This window comes from Cryptotermes secundus, unplaced genomic scaffold (genome assembly GCF_002891405.2).
Source record: "Cryptotermes secundus unplaced genomic scaffold, Csec_1.0 scaffold610, whole genome shotgun sequence".
NCBI classification, from domain to species: Eukaryota; Metazoa; Arthropoda; class Insecta; order Blattodea; family Kalotermitidae; genus Cryptotermes; species Cryptotermes secundus.
The window spans coordinates 512,523-532,692 of NW_019734319.1; the positions used below are offsets into that span (position 1 = coordinate 512,523).

Here is a 20,170-nt window from a genome sequence, read left to right on the forward strand (position 1 = left end):
CGGGAACCTCATTTAAAGCTGTTGTCATGGCCGCTTGGATAGCCTGAATGCTTTCAAAATGGCGTCCTTTGAGTGCAGTCTTGATCCTCAGGAACAAAAAGAAGTCGGCCGGAGCTAGGTCGGGGCTGTAGGGTACGCCCCCTCAAAGGCCTCAACGGGAACCTCATTTAAAGCTGTTGTCATGGCCGCTTGGATAGCCTGAATGCTTTCAAAATGGCGTCCTTTGAGTGCAGTCTTGATCCTCAGGAACAAAAAGAAGTCGGCCGGAGCTAGGTCGGGGCTGTAGGGTGGCTGTGGCAGCGTTGCCAGGAACTCACGGACGAGCAGAGACGTGTGGCTGGGGGCATTGTCATGATGCAGCCACCAGTTAGCGGCGATGTCTTTTCGCACGCGGATGACCCTTTTCCTTAATCTTTCTAGAACATCCACGTAGTAGGGAGCGTTGACGGTCTGTCCTTGGGGTAAAAATTCTTTGCAGACCACACCCTTGGTGTCGAAAAAGACGATGAGCATTGTTTTCACTTTGGATTTGCTCATCTTTGCCTTCTTCGGTTTCGGGGAAGCCAAGGTGTGCCATTCAGCACTCTGGCGCTTCGTTTCTGGGTCGTACTCAAATGTCCACGTTTCATCACCGGTAATAACACAGTCTAAATAATGAGGTTCAATTTCCACACGTTCCTTCAATTCACTCACGATCAATACTCGATTGGCCCTTTGCTCGTCCATCAACAATTTGGGGACCAGCTTGGTGCACTCCTTTCGCATGTTCAATTCGTCCATAACGATGCAATGCACAACGGTTTTTGGAATGTTCAGAGTGTCGGCTAACAACCGGACAGTCATTCAACGGTCAGTATTCAACAAATCACGCACACGAGTTACATTTTCATCGGTTTGGCTTGTTGATGGCCGTCCAGAGTGGGGGTCATCTTCCACTCCTTCCTGGCCCTCCTTAAACTTCTTCACCTACCTTGTAACTTGCACATATGATAGAGCAGACTCCCCGTAGGCTTGCTTAAGCAGTTTGTGAGTTTCGGTAGCTTTTTTGTTGAGCTTTGCGCAGAACTTGACCGCCCAACGTTGTTCGAAAGTATCCGCCATAGCGCGCCGTGACGTGCCACCAGAGTACTGCAAGTGAATGTTGATCAGTGTACAGTGTTGTGTGGGGAATGCACAAAACAGCGTCTGCCTGGTGGCTGATAATTTTGTTTCCTAAACTGGAAGGCTGTGACTATAAAGAGCAGCGAAGTAGTGTATAAAGTTACCTATATTGTTACTATAGCAAATATGTTAAGTGTGTTGTTTTTCCATTATGCTGTAGTCTCATGCCAAAAGCATGGGTTCGACAGGGCACAGTATGAAAAACACTAGTTTAGACCATTGTGCAAATGCACCATCTTTAGCCATGGATTGATTTCTATAAGCTGTAAGGTTGTGGGATCAGTTCCTGATATCACTGGATTTTTCAGTTGACCTTATTCTTCCAGCTGCACTATGGCCCTGGGGTCGAATAAGCCTCTCATAGAAATGAGTACCAGGAATCTTCCTGGGGTTAAATTGCTGCCAACACATGAGATTGACAACCTTACCACCATCTGTGATCCAATTGTCTAGAAAATATGGGTACCTCAACTTCTCACAACCCCATTGGCCTCCACAGCCTATTACGGGAATATCTTTGATTCTTAGGTCTTCTAACTTTGATTTGAAATTTGGTGGCCATCTTTGCAGCAATGTTACGAGTTCTGTCTTGCGGGATATAATGTCACATAGTTCAGTGAAAGTCAGCCAATCTTTCAGAAAAATCTGCTGCCTACAGCTTGTGCCCTGCATTCTGCCTGCTTCATGTTGGTTTCTTGCTGAAGGTGGAGGTGATATGTTTCTCTAAAATGTCAGCTGTCTTTCACAAGACTGCAGGGAGATACGTATATCCCTGAAGATAAAACACTTCATAACCACCTGCATGCCTTTCAGTGTGCTTTTTTGACTGATTTAACAGTCAGTGGTTTTTGCTGCATCAGATCTTGGGATATTTACGGTTAATACATTGGCAAGGATCTATAACTAACTGTGTCCAATTTTTACAAACGTGCTGCCATAATGAAGTGCATAACTTGCCCTAGGAGCTGATGCCATTTTTAGGAGTTTATGTTATCTGTAAGCAGCTGGGTGCTATTTATACCATTATACTGTGATTCTCCTCAAAGGATCATACAATGACCCAAGATACACTTGTCCATTAATGGCACTTGTAGATACTGATTTGTATGGGTGTGAAACTTGGTCTCTGACATTAAGGGAGGAACATAGACTGAGGATGTTTGAGAACAGGGTGCTGAGGAGAATATTTGGACTGAAAAGGGATGAAATGATAGGAGAAAGCTGCATAATGAAGAGCTTCATAACTTGTACTCTTCACCAAGTATAGTTAGAATGATCAAGGCAAGGAGGATGATATGGACAGGCATATAACACAAAAGGGGGAGTAGAGGAATGCATGTAGGATATTTGTGGGAAAGCCACAAGGAAAGAGACCCCTAGGAAGACCTAGATGTAGGTGGGTGGATAATATTAAAATGGATCTTAGAGATGTATAATAGCGTGGTATGGACTGCATTGATCAGGATCAGGAATGGTACCAGTGGAAGACTCTTGTGAACATGGTAGTGAACCTTCAGGTTCCATAAAATGTTGTGAAATTCTCGAGTAGCTGCATAACTGGTGGTTTCTCAAGAAAGACTCAGCTCCATGGGGTTGGTTAGTTAGTTAGTTAGTTAGTTAGATATTGATGTACAGAGTGTTTATGATACATTGGTCAAATGCCACGAACATGGTCCACAGCTCATTTGGAGCAAGAAATGTCAAACGGACTATAGGTCAAGCCAAGTCCATTATCAAGCTAAGTGCTAGCTTAGTGTAGCACCGAATAAAAAACGCCTTTTCAACTCACCTTTATTATCAACATTTTAAATGCCTACAACAGTTAAACCTCAGGGTTATTACAGTGCATGTTCAAAATGTCCACATTAGGCTGCATGCATGCTGCCAGTCATCGTGCCATTGGATGTTGCCACTGCATGCATCCTGCATTGTTCGATGCCTTGTTTCTGATTTACCATTATGATCCACTCTCGACTTCATGCAGCCCCACAGAAACAAATCTAATGGGTTTAAGTCCTGAGACTGAGTGGGCAAAGCCACTGGTCCTCCTCTTCCCAGCCATCTTCCTTCATAATCTTTGTTGAGAAATTCTGTTACCTCTCTGCCAAAATGCAGAGGTGCTCCATCATGTTTAAGCCGCAGTTGTCTTTCTGTTGCAAGAGGCACGTTCTCTGAATGCAGTGGTAATTCATCTACCAGAAAATTCCTGTCATATGTAGCTGTTAAGTATCCCTCAGCGACATACAGTCCCTTCAGTTTATCGCCTTATACTCCACACCATATGTTAGCTGAAGATTGGTGTTGGAAATGACGTTCTTGTACCACTTTTGTATTTTTGTGTACCTAAGAGTGCAAATTGCTTGTGCTGAGCCTCACCCATGAACAGAAAGCCATGTGTAATGTGTAGCCATGGCTTCATCCATTCACAAAATCATACACAGTTGACATGATCTCCGAGTAGAAACTGTGGTTCCTTACTGTCAGCAGTTCCAGTCCTTATTACAGGTAACCAGTGAAATAATTTTATTTATTTATTTATTTATAACTTTTAGGAATCCACGTGGCCAAACATGATTTGCGATAGACACTTCAAACAGGGGGGGAAAGAAGAAATTATTTCACTTGTAGATGAACCATTATCTGCATTCACGTCACTGGAAATGCTGAATTCAGTGTCGTTATTGTCAGATATTGTGTGTAATAAACATGTAATTGCATCATCCTTGTGAGATCTTACTGTGGCATGTTGTGGTGCTTGTTGTTGTGAAGGTCTCCAAATTCATTTATAAGAATCACCAGTTTTATCTCTCATTATTTCTAGACTTCGAATAACACTGGGCTAGAATCCAAAAAAAAAAAAATCACAAAAGTTGAACCTCAGTGTGAGTTCCACTGTACTGAGAAGGAATCAGTCTGCAGTGTTGAAAGGCTGTGCAGGCAAAGCCACCAAGACTACAGAGATGTGCGTGGGCATCATTTGCCTTGGAAAGACTGGTGAGAATCATAAGAAATCTGTTGGAATCACATTCCAATTTGAAATTGGAAATCTCCCAAATAAGCCAGTACATTCTTCAGTGCAGCTTCACAGGTTATTGGTTGAATCACCACTTAATCCATGCTTTCATGTAAATTCATGACATGTTTGAGCCACACAGGGCCATGTGTAATGAGTGTAAATTGTTACAGTGTACTGCATTACTATATAGCCTATGAGGGCTACACATCTGAATGTATTGTCACATGATAGAGTGACTATAGACAAGGTTTTATTTTTGGTGATCGGATTACACTTTACAAATCACTGTCACACACAGACTAGTGATCTCTATTGCAGTCTTCACTGTGCTATTTGGTAACAGCTTCCAACAGTGGACATTTCCCTTCCTCTAGGTTCCCAAACTGTCCCCAGCCTCAGCTACTAGCTTTTGCAACTCTCAGCTGGCTAACTGCCTGTGGACTCTCTCTCAACTAATTTGACTCTTGACTCAGACTCGTTATATAGCCTTGGCATGGACCACACAAAGAATACTGCTTCCAACAGTTTCTGCATTGTTGCATGGGCACATTGCTTAGCTATTGCTCTGGTGTTGTTGCCTAGTAACTGGTGTGTTTGCAGAGCCATTCCATAGCAATGACTGTCTATGCTGGCTTCACAGTTCTTGCTTTGAGCAAACATTTATATTAGTATACACACACTGGCCGCCTGAACACACATAATCAAGAAACCATCCATGAAGTACACACCACAACAAGAAAGAAGAACACTGTGACACACAATACATAATTTTTATATGATTTTAAATTTATTATAAATTATTTTATATATTTAGTTGTTTTAACAGGAACAAGTTTGGATTTTAGAATAATAATCATTCAGATGTATAGCCCTCATGGGCTATATGGTGTTACAATACAGTATAGCAGTTTGAATGAATTAGCATATATACCTGATGATGGCCCTATGTGGCTGAAATATGTTGTTAATTTACATGAAAGTATAGACTATGTGGTGATTCAATCAATAATCTGTGAAGTTGCATTGAAGGCTGTACTACTTGCACCGAATATGTATATATACACACACACAAACAAACAAACATCATGTGATCAGGAGTGACAAAGAAATGTTGGATGGCTGATAAAACAACCGGGGGGTTCTCTTTGAGATGGAATAGGCCAATAAAAGCCTACCTTGAGGTAGATGTTGATGGTGATCATGGGTGAACTGGAATGTTTTTTTTTGTGGGTTATTTTGCAAAGCCTTCAGTATCAAGATGGTAACATCAGATGGTAGGATGCCAAATGATGAAATGGAAATTATTTGGAAGGAAATGGCTGTTACATAATTGAAGCAGTATCCTGGCATTTACCTGGAGGGTCAAGCAAAACCACAAAAGACCTCAGCCAGGATAGCAGGTGTCCCAGCCAAGATTTGAATCAAGCACCTCCTAAATACAAAGCTGAAACATTACCTGTAGACCAGCCTGTTCCATGATTTTACTGTTATAGATCATACAGTTGAATATAACTGCTGGATGCTGATGGTTTTATATATATTATTTTTTTTGGCAGGAAAAGATACAAGTGACGTTAGGCTGAAGAGCCTATCTTGCTGGCAAATACAGCTTTAGAATACTCTTTTAATTCTTTTATAAAATAAATGCTTCAAGTTTGAATCATCCGGAAAGTAGTTATATTGTTATATTAACAATGTTGATAAATCGCGCTACCGTGATTACTGCTTCCAGTAACATACAGTACAGAATGCCTTCGCTGCAATACAGTGGAAATATTTTACGTTTCATTAAATCATCTATCATGTGCACTCTAAATTCATTGAATAATTTACACTGCCATAGGATATGGTGTATAGTTTCTTTGGCTTTGCTACATTCACACATTTCTGTATTAATGATGTTAAACCAAATAAGACACTCTTTTAGATGATAATGGCCACTCTTTATCGTATTTATTGAGACGATAGATTTTCTTTGAAACTTGAATCTCTGGAACCAAGGTTTTCTATTGTTTTGGTAGTTGCACTCAAAGTACTTCCTTCCTTTCTTGTTTTCCTGATTCTCTGTACAGTAACTCAGCTGCTACTCTCAGTTTGGGCTGCCAGTAGCTCTTCAAGTCTGTGACAGGAATCAAGTATTGAGCATCTTCACTTTTCTGAATACTCTCCTTTGCTATTTCATTGAGTAATACCCATGTATGGTGGGATCCATACAAATTTAATATGCATCAGGAATGCAACTACAGCCATCTGTTGATGATTGTTATAACGTACGGAAGCAAAAGAGACGTCTGTTATCTGACAGTAACTAAACAGCATTGATGTATGCGCTTGCAACTTTTAAAGTTGATGAGTTGGTTGATGTTGGATCAGGCAGGTACATGATTGAGCAGTTGTTGAGTTAGAATAGTTGGTGAGACTCAGTTTATTTGGTTGCCCCAAGTATTCATTCATGCAGTGTTTTGTTTGTCCAAAACATGGATGATAAATTGTTAAAACAGAATAAATACTCAAGTTTCAATGAAACCGGGGAGATTCCACATACATTTACACAATGTTAAAGATAAGAGCAGAAGGAACAAGTGGGAACAGTGAAACTGTGATATTGATTTTGACCAAAGATCTGAGCATGAAGAAAACCTTTGTTAAAACCATACAAAAAAAATTAGGAATAAGTGAATTGTGGGAGAAAAAAATATATGAAGAAAGCAGTCTTCTGGGATTTGGCACCGTGTATATGTGGTGTTAACCGACGTTTCGGAGGAACGTATCGCCTCCATCTTCAGGGTAGAAGAAAAAGTATAAGAAATCTGCAAGCGACAAGACCGTGAGAACGGTAAAAGCAGACTGGAAATAACACAGCTATGTGTGAGCAGAGAGGGAAGGGGGGAAGGGCAAGTATACAAGTGAAAGCAGTGGTGTGGAAGGGGTAGGGGAAGGGAGCTGGGGCAAGCGTGGTTTTGTGTACGGGTTACGGTTTAGAGCCCAGCCTTTAACCTTGCTTTTTTCTCTCCCGTACACAAAACCACGCTTGCCCCAGCTCCCTTCCCCTACCCCTCCCACACCACTGCTTTCACTTGTATACTTGCCCTTCCCCCCTTCCCTCTCTGCTCACACATAGCTGTGTTATTTCCAGTCTGCTTTTACCGTTCTCACAGTCTTGTTGCTTGCAGATTTCTTATACTTTTTCTTCTACCCTGAAGATGGAGGCGATACGTTCCTCCGAAACGTCGGTTAACACCACATATACACGGTGCCAAATCCCAGAAGACTGCTTTCTTCATAGTCACCGCTGTGAAAGCCTCAAATCTTACAAAAAAATATATGTTTGCTGTACGTAAGATTCTTTGAAGTACCCAAAATTTTGGAACAGTTGTTGAAAGGTGTTGTACTGTAACCAAGAAAGTGCATGCCAAAGCCGTCATTTGGAAAGGCCCAGAATCTCTGAGGCTGAAAAGGTTGAATGTCAAGACCTGATGATCTGCCCTTTTAATATTAAAGGAATAAGTTATTAGGGCTATTAAAAACAGGTGTATGATTAGAAACAGGTATTTTAAAAGCAAAAATGGAGCCCTGCAAATAATGTGTGCTGAGAACACTGAGCTGCTGCGCGATACAGCGTCACATAAGCAAAGAGCGTATTTACTTGAGGACAAGTGCTGTAGAAACATCGCATATATGCATGAAGTATGTGGTGAGGAAACATCACATATGTTAATGTTTTCTATTAACATTTTGCAAAGGCAGGGTAGTGAGTCTTAAGTGGATGATCAAACATGACCTTCATTCTCCCAGAGTGAACATGTCTTGAATACAGCTGCATGACTTCATAAACTTCTTCTTCCTCCTTCTCGTCCTGTGGGTGTGATATGAACATTGGCATTTTTATGATTTCTCGCCATTAGTACCAATCCTCTGACTTTTGTCTCCAATTTCTAACACCCATTGTCTTCATGTCTTCTTCAACTGAACCTGACAGCAGGTTTGTCTGTTCAAGTACTCTCTGGTTTATGCAGAGTTAACTTCTGCTAACATTCTGCTCCTGCATTCTGAAAAGCTGTCCCAGCCATCTCCAGTGCCTTACTTATGTCTGGTTCATTATATAATTTATAAAGTCCATGGTTATACCTTATCTCCATATACCATTTTCCTTAACTGGACCATAGATTCTTCTTAATATCCTTGTTTCAAAGAATTCAGGGCATATTGTCATCTTTCCTTTTGATGGGCCAGCTTTAAGTACTCACCTAATCAAGAAATTCTCCATCCTTTGTGAAACTTGAAGGTTCGTTATTGTGTTCATAAGGGGCTCACCAGTAGACGTTCAACCAGATGAAGATGGAGGCAATACGTTCCTCCAAAAAACATTGGTTCACACAAGATCTACATGGTTCCACATCCCAGAAGATGGCATTCTTTGTAGTCACTGCTGTGAAAACCTCAAATCTTGTGCAGATGAATCTTGTTTGTGCTCTGCAACCTGTTTGATCAAGATCCATTTTTATTTTATTCCCTCACCTATATCTAAGTCTTCCAAGTAGGTTTCATATTTCCACAGCTGAAACTTCTCGTCCATCTCGTATCCCTTCCACTTATGCTACATGCCCTGCCTGTCCTACCCTACATGACTTCATCATCGTAACATTTGGTGGAGACTGCAAATTGTGAAACTCCTGATTATACAGTTTCCACTAGCCTCATGTTACTTCCTCTGTCTGAAGCATAAATAAACAAAAGAAAGTGTAAAACATATTTGCCTAATGAAAATTTGACCATGAAAATTTGTTAGCATAAAATGTGACATATATTGAACCATGAATTTCTCTCGTGAAAAATTGGACACACAAAGGTGCGGGCTCAGACATGCTATATTTAATATCATTCTAGTTTTGAGCAATATGTCAGTAACTTTCATAAGTCATTATGACCTATTGGTGCATCTAATTTTGTAATGTTTTATCACTTTAAGATGCAAAGATTTATTTACATGTGTACATACTCGTATTTATTAAATATAAACTTCTGTCTAGGCCCACTTTAAGTGTTTTGTATGATAAACTTAGCAACACATGCTTTATAAACTCATTTTTTACAAGATGAGATTTTTCAAATTCTTTACTGAAAGCAAGTTGTGATTCATGTTCTACATACATGTTTATATGATTTGTCATAATATTGATTTTATTGCAGGTTCTGTTCCTGTAAACCTTTGATTTCTTCCTTAATATGCAATTAACTTTATAGCAAAATTATTTTCTGAACAATTCCATGTTCTTTCATTAATTTCTTGGTTTTTCACCTGTTTAAGAAAATGTCTAAGAAAGAGATGATTATGGGATTTGATGTTTCCACAGAGGTTAAAAATTCAGACTGTCTTTGTATCCTGTTAGGACATCATCATCATCATCATCTATTTTTGCTTTGTGTCTGTAATGTGTTTAGTTNGTTCATAACCCAGGAGACCTCAGTCTATCATGGGTTATTCTTTGTATCCTGTTAGGACATCATCATCATCTATTTTTGCTTTGTGTCTGTAATGTGTTTAGTTAACACTGCATTTTCAAACATTTAATTTGCTTGTTATTTCTAGAATCATCTGTAGGCCCCAAACAATAAATGGGAAGAACTTCTGTTTTAGGCGAGGTACGTTAGTGGGGAAGACAAGCATTGAAGCACTTCAGGAGAGACTGGAAGAGCTTCAGATGGATGATACACAGCGCAAACGCATGGAATTCTTCTTATGCCAAAAAGAAAAGATTGGAGAATTAAGTGATGACGACTTTGACAAACTTGGAGAGCTTGGTGCTGGCAATGGAGGTGTTGTGACGAAAGTTCGGCATCGCTCCAGCGGCCTTATAATGGCCAGAAAGGTAATCTTTTTTTCTTCTTCTTACACATACTTGCTGCATATTTCTTCTTATTCAGAAATAGTAGGTGCACTTGCAAATTATCCATGAAAGAATTTATAAGAAAGGCAAAGCTCTCTTTCTGTAAGAACAGTTGGAGCACTGGCACAGTTGTATGACTGACACTTTTTCAGTTTATGAGAGACCATTATTTGGTCCTTGTCATAGTTTCTTAGTTAAGAATCCTCATAATATTTCAAGGAAGTCTGAAGTTTCATGTTGGCTATTTCCAATTCCTTTCTTTTTTTTATTCCAGTTCATGTGCATGTGCATTGGTGATTGTTCATTTGCTGATCTTTGTTGAATATAATAAGAAAAGGCCTTGTCTGTCTGCAGACACATCTGGACAGCAATGTCATAGGGGCTCTGGTCTCGAAAACCGAGATTAATGGCCGTGGGGATTCAGTGCGCTGACCATGTGACAACCTTTATCCGCAAAAGTTGGTACTAACTTCGCTGACAAGCGGCAGTTGTTCAGTCAGTATAGTTCTCTTGCAGACTACAGGCCACGGAGTTTGTTTTATGTTTTTAATTTGTGGGGATGTCTTAACGTTGTGTCTTTGTCATACTCCTGTGACAACCCACTTCTTCGGAACAATTTGTTGGCCCTGAAAAGGACCGTGGTTGCTAAGATGATTGATCGGTGAGGTAGCGCGGCGCGCGCCGGTAAGGAGAAAGGCTAGTTGCGGTGAGTGGAGTGGCCGCAGTGCGACCGTGGCAGCTGGTTGCTTGGTTGCCGTGCGGCAAGTGATGGAGGTTGCTCGATCACAGTGCGGCGGTTGCTGGTGGAGGCTAGTCGTCGAGCGCGGTCGTAGTAGCCATGAGGCAGTGGCTACGCCAGAGGCCCAGTGGGTCGGACCGTAACACGACCACCGGCGAGTCCAGGCGCGGTGCCCCAGTGAGTCGGGTGTGAGAGCGCTGGAGGGCCGAGGCAGTCGTGCCTGGCGCAGCCTGCCGATGTCTCCGAAGACCGAGCGCTGGCGACGAAGCCTGCTGGCTGAAGTTGCTTGATGNGAATTAAACTGCATAACTCGACTCTGGGGTCGCTCCTTTTTATACGCTGGTCGGTGGGGCGGAGCCAAACTCGAAAGTGAGGAGCAAGAATTGATTGGCTAGCGCGCGTGATGGTGAAAAGTGATGTGAAGAGCGAGCGTTGCAGAAATGCGTGATAATGTGGGATGTTCCCACAAATTATTGAGAATAAAATGTGTGAGTAATCGGCTTATCAGAAATTTTGATATATTGATAAGACTGTCCTATATGTAAATTTTTATATTTTCAAAATTTCATATTTTACTGGAAGGTGTTGGCACTGATAAACAATAAGCATGAAGTAGTTGGGATTTGTAAGAATAAGTCTTAAGGATCTAATCCTGTGAAGATGATGATGATGAAAATTACCAGTCCGTTGGAATCAACTATAAGTTTACCTTATAGAAAGAAGACTCAGATCCAGTGATGAGCATTTAACATGAGCTTTCTATAACCACTTAAAAGGTTTCATCCTCTAAGAATTCAGTAGCCATATTTATTCAGGTGTTTGTTCATTGCTGTCTGTGTTATAAAATGTAATAAATGATCTAATGATACAAATTCCGTCCCAAGTGTAGTGTAGAGGAACATGATCAAGGACACATAATATATTGTTTGCACTTGGGATGGAATTTGTATCATTATATCATTTATCGTATGGAGTGCAACAGGATGCTTAAATATAATATTATAAAATGTAGTTCTTATGTTTATCAGCAGAAACATTACAGAATTATGGTAATAAAACGAATAGCTTGCAGAATATATGCCACCACATCATGCCTATTTCTCTTAACCCTTTAAAGACTGAGTATCATCTAAAATATACAAATGCAGTCCATACCTCAGAGGAAACACATTATATCTCTGCTACAATGACCAGCCTGTTAATGCTGTTTAGGGAAGCAGTCACTATTTGCTGTAGAAATCGAATGGAATAAATGAACACACTCCAAGGGTGGAATACAGAGTTTTGATATGTTAAAGTGAGTGGTACACAAAGTAACCACTTGGCTTTAAAGAGTTAATCATGTGTTGTGTTAGTTACTGGGCAGCCCAGCATGTCTTCCCCTCATGGGGCAGACACAAATGCTACTTTGGAGTAAGTGGAGTACCTGAGGAGTGTCAAGAGACTGAGCCAGCAGATTTAAAATGACTTAATATATAGCGTGAGCATTGTTGTTGCTGATGTTTTGTACATACAGGGTCCATCAGTGAATTTGGACATTATGCAGTACTCTGCTATAGGCAAGTGGCTGTTGAATTAGAACATTCTAAAAAAGAGAGAGCAGATTTCATTACTGCTGTATTTGTCCACGGATTAGTTCTTCAAAACAGCATCTTTGAAGTGCCCTCCAGCATCATTTACATTCTTGCAGTCCTTGTCTCAAGTGTGCGTCACTCACTGTCACCATCAATTCCTACTTCTCCTGTAATTTGGCTTTATGACTTTTCAATTATATAATGACAGTTTGAGGTAGTTGAGAAGAAAAATACTGGAAGTTCTTGCTGGCCCTGCAATGGAAATATTCTTAGAATGTTCTTGCTTTGTCTCGCACCGTATTCCATCATTCTGTCTTGTTAAAACCATGCATTTTTTATCCCAGCTCAGTGTTTTTTGTATGGGCTAACACAGGATACTGGCGCCTTTGTTGAGGGTGATCTATCAGATGCATGGTGGGGGGAGGGGTTCTACTGTCATATACAATGTATAGAAGCAGTATCACATTTAGGACCATGACTTTCTAGCATTAGTGTTTTTGCATTGAGACCCAACAACTTGAGGCAGCTGCTTCAGATTCCTCTCTCTCTCTCTCTCTCTCTNATGTTACAATATATATATATATAAGGGGCAGTCAAATGAAAACAGGTCACCACACATAACTCACATGACACGCAAGTTAGTAACACTGGAATTTGCTTATGGTATGAACGTCTGGTGGGGACTCGGGAAAGCACAGTGACATGCCCTTGCACACTAGTCGTTTGTTTATTGTGCTGGAAGTAAGGTTAGCACTACGTGTGGTCATCCAACATCAGTAATGGAGGCTGGCAAAGAAGAACAGCGAAGTGTAGTGTGATTTTTGACTGCTGAAGGAGTAGGACGACGAGAACTTCATCATTGCATGTCTGTTGTTTATGGCGAACACAGCATGTCACGTTCACACGTGTTGGCATGGCATTAGAGATTCCGAGAGTGACGTGTGTCACTGCAAGATGATGCTAGCCCAGGAGAGGCTCATCGTGTCATCACTCCTGATGTTATTGCTGTGTTGGATGGTCATACCTGGGCAAACTGATGGATCACTGTGGAAAAAAAATAGTCTTTTGATGGGAATAAGTCACGGTTTTGTACATGCCATTGTGACAAAACACCTACTGTACCGCAAAATCTGCTCGCAGTCGGTTCCACATCAACTCACGGAGGAACAGAAGACTCAGAGAATGGTTGCATCACTGGGTCACTTGCAGTGATACCACGAGGAAGATTATGCTTTTGTGTCCTGTATTGCCACTGGGGATTAAACTTGGTACCACCATTTTGAACCCGAGAACAAATGGCAGAGCCAACAGTGGAAACATGTGAATTCTCCCCCACTGAAGAAATCCAAAGCCATACATACAAGTTCCAGTAAAGTGATGATGACCTTCTTCGACTGAAAAGAGCCCTCTGCTTGTTGAATTTCTCGAGCATGGGGCCACAATCAGTGCACAGCGCTATGAAGACACTTTGCAGAAACTAAGACGTGTCATGAAGTCAAAACGCCCTGGAATGCTATCGAACGGCATTACCCTTCTTCATGATAANATTTGCATCGGACAAAAACGTGTGTGGCTCGGTAAAGATGTGGTTCCATAGACAGCCCACAAGCTTTTACAAGGATGGGATTGACCGTCATATCTCCCAGTAGGATAAATGTATTAACAGTTTTGGAGATTACTTTTGAGGTAAGAAATGTTCTCTAATGTTTTGGCTTCTGACCCATTTTCATTAAGTGCCCCTCATATATATATATATATTCTCTTCATATATCACTTTTATCTTATTTTTAACTAGAATTTGTTAATAATTTCTTCTGAAAGAGACATACTAGTCCAGCTGTCATTTATCTCCAATGTCTAAGGTGATGCTGATGACAATTTTGGGTCAACGGTGTAGCAAGAAACAATACAATCAAGGATCATCTACTTAAAAAAATTGAATCATAGACTTGAATGGTGCAACTAAAAAAACTATTTAGAATGTTGAACATACCAAGTAGCATTATGTTGGGACAGTTAAGTCCATATTCTTAAGTAATTTAGTGAAGCTTTAATAATTTGTTTAAATTAACCCGAGCCACAACATATGTTCAGTTTATTCACAGGATATCTGAATATTATTAAGATGTGTGATATTTGTGACAAAGAGAACACATAGAACATACGTTAAGTATGAAAGAAGGTTTAGTTCTAAGCATCTGGTGTGTTATAATTGTAATGCCTTCTGAAATGCTAAAGAGTTAGTTTGGACTGAGGAACCTTAACTTTATTGCTATTGGTAGGAAGGTGGAAATGCTTTTGCAGGTGTACATGATACAGGGGTGTCCTGTTATGGACACGGAGAATATCTGTTCACAGTTGGCAAACTGGGGATTCTGCAGTGACTTGATTGCACAAGGTTTACGTATGCACCCATTTTGTGTCATTAACTTAAGGTAGAGATAAAGTTATCCCAGTGCTTAACCAATTGAGCACTCTGCCATGAAGATGTATGGGGGAGGGGATGTATAGATCCACGTTTTCTTGACCTTGGCACTAGTTGGAAGTGAGTGGTCAGCTACACACCCCAGCCACTTTACCCCCAATGAAAGAACCCCTAGTACCCATTGGATGGGAGGTATGTTAGTACCTCACAAACCCAACACGTTGTAGAAGGATGGAGCTTGGAGCTGGTTGTCAACTACAGTAGTTGTGTGGTCAGCTACAATGTGATGCTCTGGTATATTGCTACTTACTGCTGTGTGTGCGTGCATATGTTTTTTTTTATGAAGTTGAGAAAAGCATTTATTTTGCATTTATATTACAGTTAATCCATTTAGAAGTTAAACCTGCCATTAAGAAGCAGATAATTCGAGAGCTGAAAGTTCTACACGACTGCAATTTTGCACATATTGTGGGGTTTTATGGGGCATTTTACAGGTAAGCCGTATTGTGTTTGTTGTTACAGTCCTTTAATTTGTACATATAGAGTAGACTTGAAACCAGCATTTGCTTAAAATGCTGGCCTCAGTTTTGACTGTTGTCATACAGAGTTTGTGTAATTTGCCATTTGCAGCATGCATGCTCAAGGTAATGACTCTGGTTCTGCTGTGGCCTGAACTAGTAGCTGGTTACAAGGATTATCTTTCACTAAAGATTCCCCTTGTTCTCTTTATTGGTCACGGCATTAAATCCATTTTAGGGACATTTGCAATAAAAATAATGCACCAATTACATCAACCATGTGTTTTTGTCGATCCTTCAACACACAACAATTCAGAAAGCACTGAATACATTTTCATGACATTCAGTATTGGGTGGTTTTACTGTGAATTGTTACACAGTCTAGTTTTGGTTACATTCAGACAACACTAATGAATATTTTGTACAGAACTCACATGCATGTGCATGTCCAGTGTGTAAATGGTTGAATATTTGTGTGAGTGAAAAATATTATGAATGAAAATTGTAGAGAAAAATTTATAATTTGTTTCATGCTCAATACACATTTCTGTAAGCCTTACAGTTGCCAAGTCAATTAAACAAACTGGATTTTTATGCTGTGTGGAGGCAAAAATGGATTGAATGTGCCAGCATTATGCTGTGTTTACAATTCCTAACTTGTTTGATCTCAGAGAAGTACTGTTCAATACACCTGTCATAATTTTATAGATGATATGACTTCAAGGATTGATCCTTCAGAAAGAAGTGAGAAGGAGGCAGTTGTAGTGATGAAGGGAAGTGACTTCATTCTCCACTCCCAGCAGGTTGAGAGTTAAAAATGTATCAGAAGTTAAGACAGCTGCAGAACAGTAAAAGTAAATTATAATGGGGTTGACATTAAAAATCAAAGACAATCAAATCAGGATATATGAACTGCTGTTGTCTTGTTGGCATCATAAATCAGTGAAGGTGGTGGTACTTAAAAATAGAGTTGTTTGTACAGTCACTGTTCATGACCTGCTGTTGTGACAGAAAACAAATTGTATTCTTATGAAATGAATGGACCCAGAGATCTCCTGGGCTCTAAGAGATTCATACATAAGCAGGGAGTGGAACTTTGTGATTTGTTGTGTGTTTTTATGGTTCTTGCTATTCTATAAGAAAACCAGAAGGCTGTGTTGAGCTGGTGATATATTTTGCAGAGAAATATGAAATGTATACATGAATTTAGATGGGAAACTAAAAAAAATGTACTTAGATGGCCAATGGAAGTTGGAGAATAAAAGTCAATGGGATCATGAGGAAATGGGTATGAATGACTTGCTCAGGATTGGACCCACTGGCAGGCTTTGTGCTCCTAGTGCTTTAGCCCTGGTCCTGAAATGGGGGCAGTTAAACTAATCACAAATACCAGAATTCTGTTAGTCTCTGTCATTTTATAACGTGCAGAACTCTTTTGCTTTTGAAATCTGCAGCTTGGATACTGTGTAGGTTTAATATTTAATAAAATTAGCAAGCCAATTATTTAGATGTTTATTATATTGTTTTACTTGTACTGATGTTTTGAAAATTTTCATTGGGCTGTTCACCCCAGTTTTATGTGTTGTGCCTGTATTGGCTGTCCTGGAACTGCAGAATGATTGTGTTCTTTTAGTGATGGGGAAATAAGTATCTGCATGGAATATATGGATGGCGGGTCACTGGATCTCATCCTGAAGAAAGCTGGGCGAATTCCAGAATCCATATTAGGCACTATTACTTCAGCTGTGAGTACAGGGGTTTCCTTGTTTTCTAATTGGTCATGATTTCAGTCACACAGACCTGTCTGTATGTTACACATGCGGTAACATCCCACATTTACAATCCTGGGATTTACATTTGCCTGTGCAATCAAATTTTTAAAGAACTGAATGATTAAAAAAATATTTGAATGGTCCATAAAATTCTGAACTCCCCACCTCCACCACCACCACCACCAACTTGATTGAGGGATTTACTGTGTAGACAATTCAGTGTTCAATTTCTTTATTAAAACCGTCACAACACAACTGTATTAAAGTCAGTGCCTAGTTTTGGCTCTGCTACATTTTTCTCCAGAGCAAAAACTAGGCACTGACTTTAATATAGTTGTGTTGTGACAGTTTTAATAAAGAAATTGTGTATTATAACACAACAGGATATATGAAATGAAAATTACAATTTAATGTTGTTCTGAAGTGATGCTGTGAGATTGCATCGTATAATATGCTCTGTACTAATAAATAGTCTTGACTCCTCAAGACACTTACAGGCTGAAGAACTTCCTCATGGTTTTGATCTGTCATGCATAGTGTTACCCTTTTGGGAGTACAGTATATTACAAGTATCTGTGGTACTGAAGGGAGAAAGATGCATGAATAATTGAAAAAACCTAGGTGATTCACATTAATTTAACTCACAAAGGAGTGTGTAGCATCCAGTTCATTTAATTACCTTGAAAACTGTAAGAATTACAGACATGTGTGTTTTGTTTGGCTCTACAAATTTATTTGAAACACTTATTATTTTGATAAATGTTTGGCCAGTTACACTGAACACATCTGTAATAATTCATGTAGGTCTTCATGTAATGTAGTCATTGAAAAGAAGAGTACTATTGTCTGGGATATATGTCGTGTGGTCCATTGAAAACCAGCTGACATTTCAGAGGGACATGTTACTTCCTCCTTCAGAGTTGAAGAATATGCCGAGCAAGAAACCAGCGTGAAAGCAGGTGAAAAGGAGAGCTAAGGCTAGCTGGCATTGTATCCCAGAAGATAGTACTCAACTTAACCACTGCTGTGAGAACCTCAAATCCTGCATTGTCATTAACATGTAAAAACGCAATGACAGTTGGCACCACTTTGCAACTTTTTGTAAAATTGTCCAGTATCAGATTTCATACAAAACCATCCAGTAGATCATAATTAGTTTTGTGTGTACACACAGGCATATGGATAGAGTGAACTTAATAGGTGCCATGCCAGAGTTGTGGCTGTACTGAAAAAGAGGTGTAGGGGCAAGCTGTAAATCAGATACTCTGTGTATGCATAATGAGGAATATACTGTATAACCCTTTCCAATTCTTTGTATTTCCTAACTCACTTGTACCAGTTACAAATTTATGTGCTTGAAAATTAGAAAAAGGAGAAGATTCAGAAAGGAAAAATGAAAAATTTCTGGCACCTGTTATTCCTGTATGTGAATTACTGGAAGCAGTGTGAAAGAATGACAAGAGCATGGATATACAGTAAACATTAACTTATCCAGATTAAACAGGGGGCAATACTCAAGATTAATGAAGTAGAAGATAGCCCTCAAAAGCATAGAAAATAAATGAATGGAAAATTTAATAATGTAGGTAGTGCTTGTGGAAATAAAATCACTGTAGAGCCTCTATTTAAAAACTGTAAAAAGACAAGAACCCAAAATCCAGCTCAAGCCAATCTTGGATATTTTCTTGCGTGGTTTCAGTCTGTCTCCAGCTGCCCTCAACACAATCTGAAAGTCCACTTGTTCTGATCCATATTTCTCCTAAATCCAATGTGTTCTTTTAAGTATGTCCTCAACTGTGAGCAGTATTTTTCATTTTTCATATTTCAGTCTAGATTGTCTGACTTCCCAATTCACTGTAACAAGAACAGCGAGATTTTACTGAACAACCCTCAGCAAGTGAACATAATGCAGCAGAATGTTTCTGGCAGTGTGTCTGAATGAGGAAAATTATGTCAGAAACCTTCCAGCAGATTATAGGACAGGGTTAAATAGCATTCCAGGAAACTTTTAGGAGGCCTCAAGGAGTTAAAGTGCATTATTTAGAGTTCCATCATACAGACTTGCCAGGTTCCATGCATATCTTTCACAACATCTGCAGTGGTTTCTACAGTTGACTGACTGCATGCAGTAGAATGCTTGAGAAGGAAATAATCATGCAGCTAGTTGAAGGTTCAATACTGTGTTCACAAGAGTCTGCCAATGGATGCTGTCCTGAGCCAGTTGAGTCCACTCCCTCATACAATATTTCCTTAAAATATATTTTAATCTCCCATCTGTGCCTAGGTCTCCGAAGCGGTCACTTCCTCTGAGGCTTCCCTCTAAAATTTGAATGAATTTTTTTGTCATGTTCATGTATGCTGCATGTGTTACTTGTCCTCATTGAATTTAGCATTGTAATAGTAATATTTGTTGATTACTGAGTGGGTTGGTGTGGCAATAATGCTCTAACTCATTTTCGGGAAGTGCTCAGTTCAAATTTTGGCTGGGACACCAGCTGACCTGACAAAAGCTGTTCATGGTTTTCCCTCTGTCCTGGCAAATGCCAATATAGTATCTCAGTTAGACCGCAGTTCATATTTCTTTTGTTATCTACCATTTTATGGTGTGTGTGTGTGTGTGTGTGTGTGTATATATATGTAGCTACTGGCAGTGCCATCAAATGACCTGCACACAAAAAGAAGTTAAAATTATGGAATTCCTCATTAATCAGCCCCCCNGTCTCCTCTCGCTTCCTCTCTCTTCCTCTCTCTCATGCAGGAATATAATTTCACAGTACATACATATACCAGTTTCTTTATGGGAGCAAGGTATCCAGTTTATGTCATTGAGTTGTCCCTATGTTTTCCAGTATATTTTGTCTTCTTTTCTTCTTCATCTTGTAGGGCTCTCTTTTACTTCATTAATCTGGATTATCGGTTAATTCGGATAACCTCTCCTACCAGTTAATCTGGATTAGCAAGGGTTTAGTGTAATACCACTTTTCTATTGCACAGTAAAGATTTTTAGATGGTTGAGTAGTAATTAGATTTCTTGAGCTTGTATTCATATTGAAACACAAAGTGTGCTGCACTTGAAA

At 39.8% G+C, this 20,170-nt stretch overlaps 1 protein-coding gene across 5 annotated transcripts in view; it reads left to right on the forward strand.

Moving 5' to 3' along the window:
• Positions 1-20,170, forward strand: part of LOC111868600 (dual specificity mitogen-activated protein kinase kinase dSOR1) — a 37,108-nt gene that overhangs the window by 7,167 nt on the left and 9,771 nt on the right. For 3 of the 5 annotated variants that reach the window (XR_004513460.1, XM_023859391.2, XM_023859389.2), the window contains exons 2-4: positions 9,768-10,047; positions 15,185-15,297; positions 16,955-17,066. Coding sequence is in view for 4 of the 5 variants with exons in the window: in XM_023859391.2 (XP_023715159.1) it covers positions 9,768-10,047; positions 15,185-15,297; positions 16,955-17,066 (505 nt within the window). In the remaining variant the exon portion in view is untranslated. Of the gene's footprint in view, positions 1-4,066; positions 4,156-9,767; positions 10,048-15,184; positions 15,298-16,954; positions 17,067-20,170 lie in introns of those variants that run through there. The other 2 variants (XM_023859393.2, XM_023859390.2) reach the window with 2 other exon arrangements.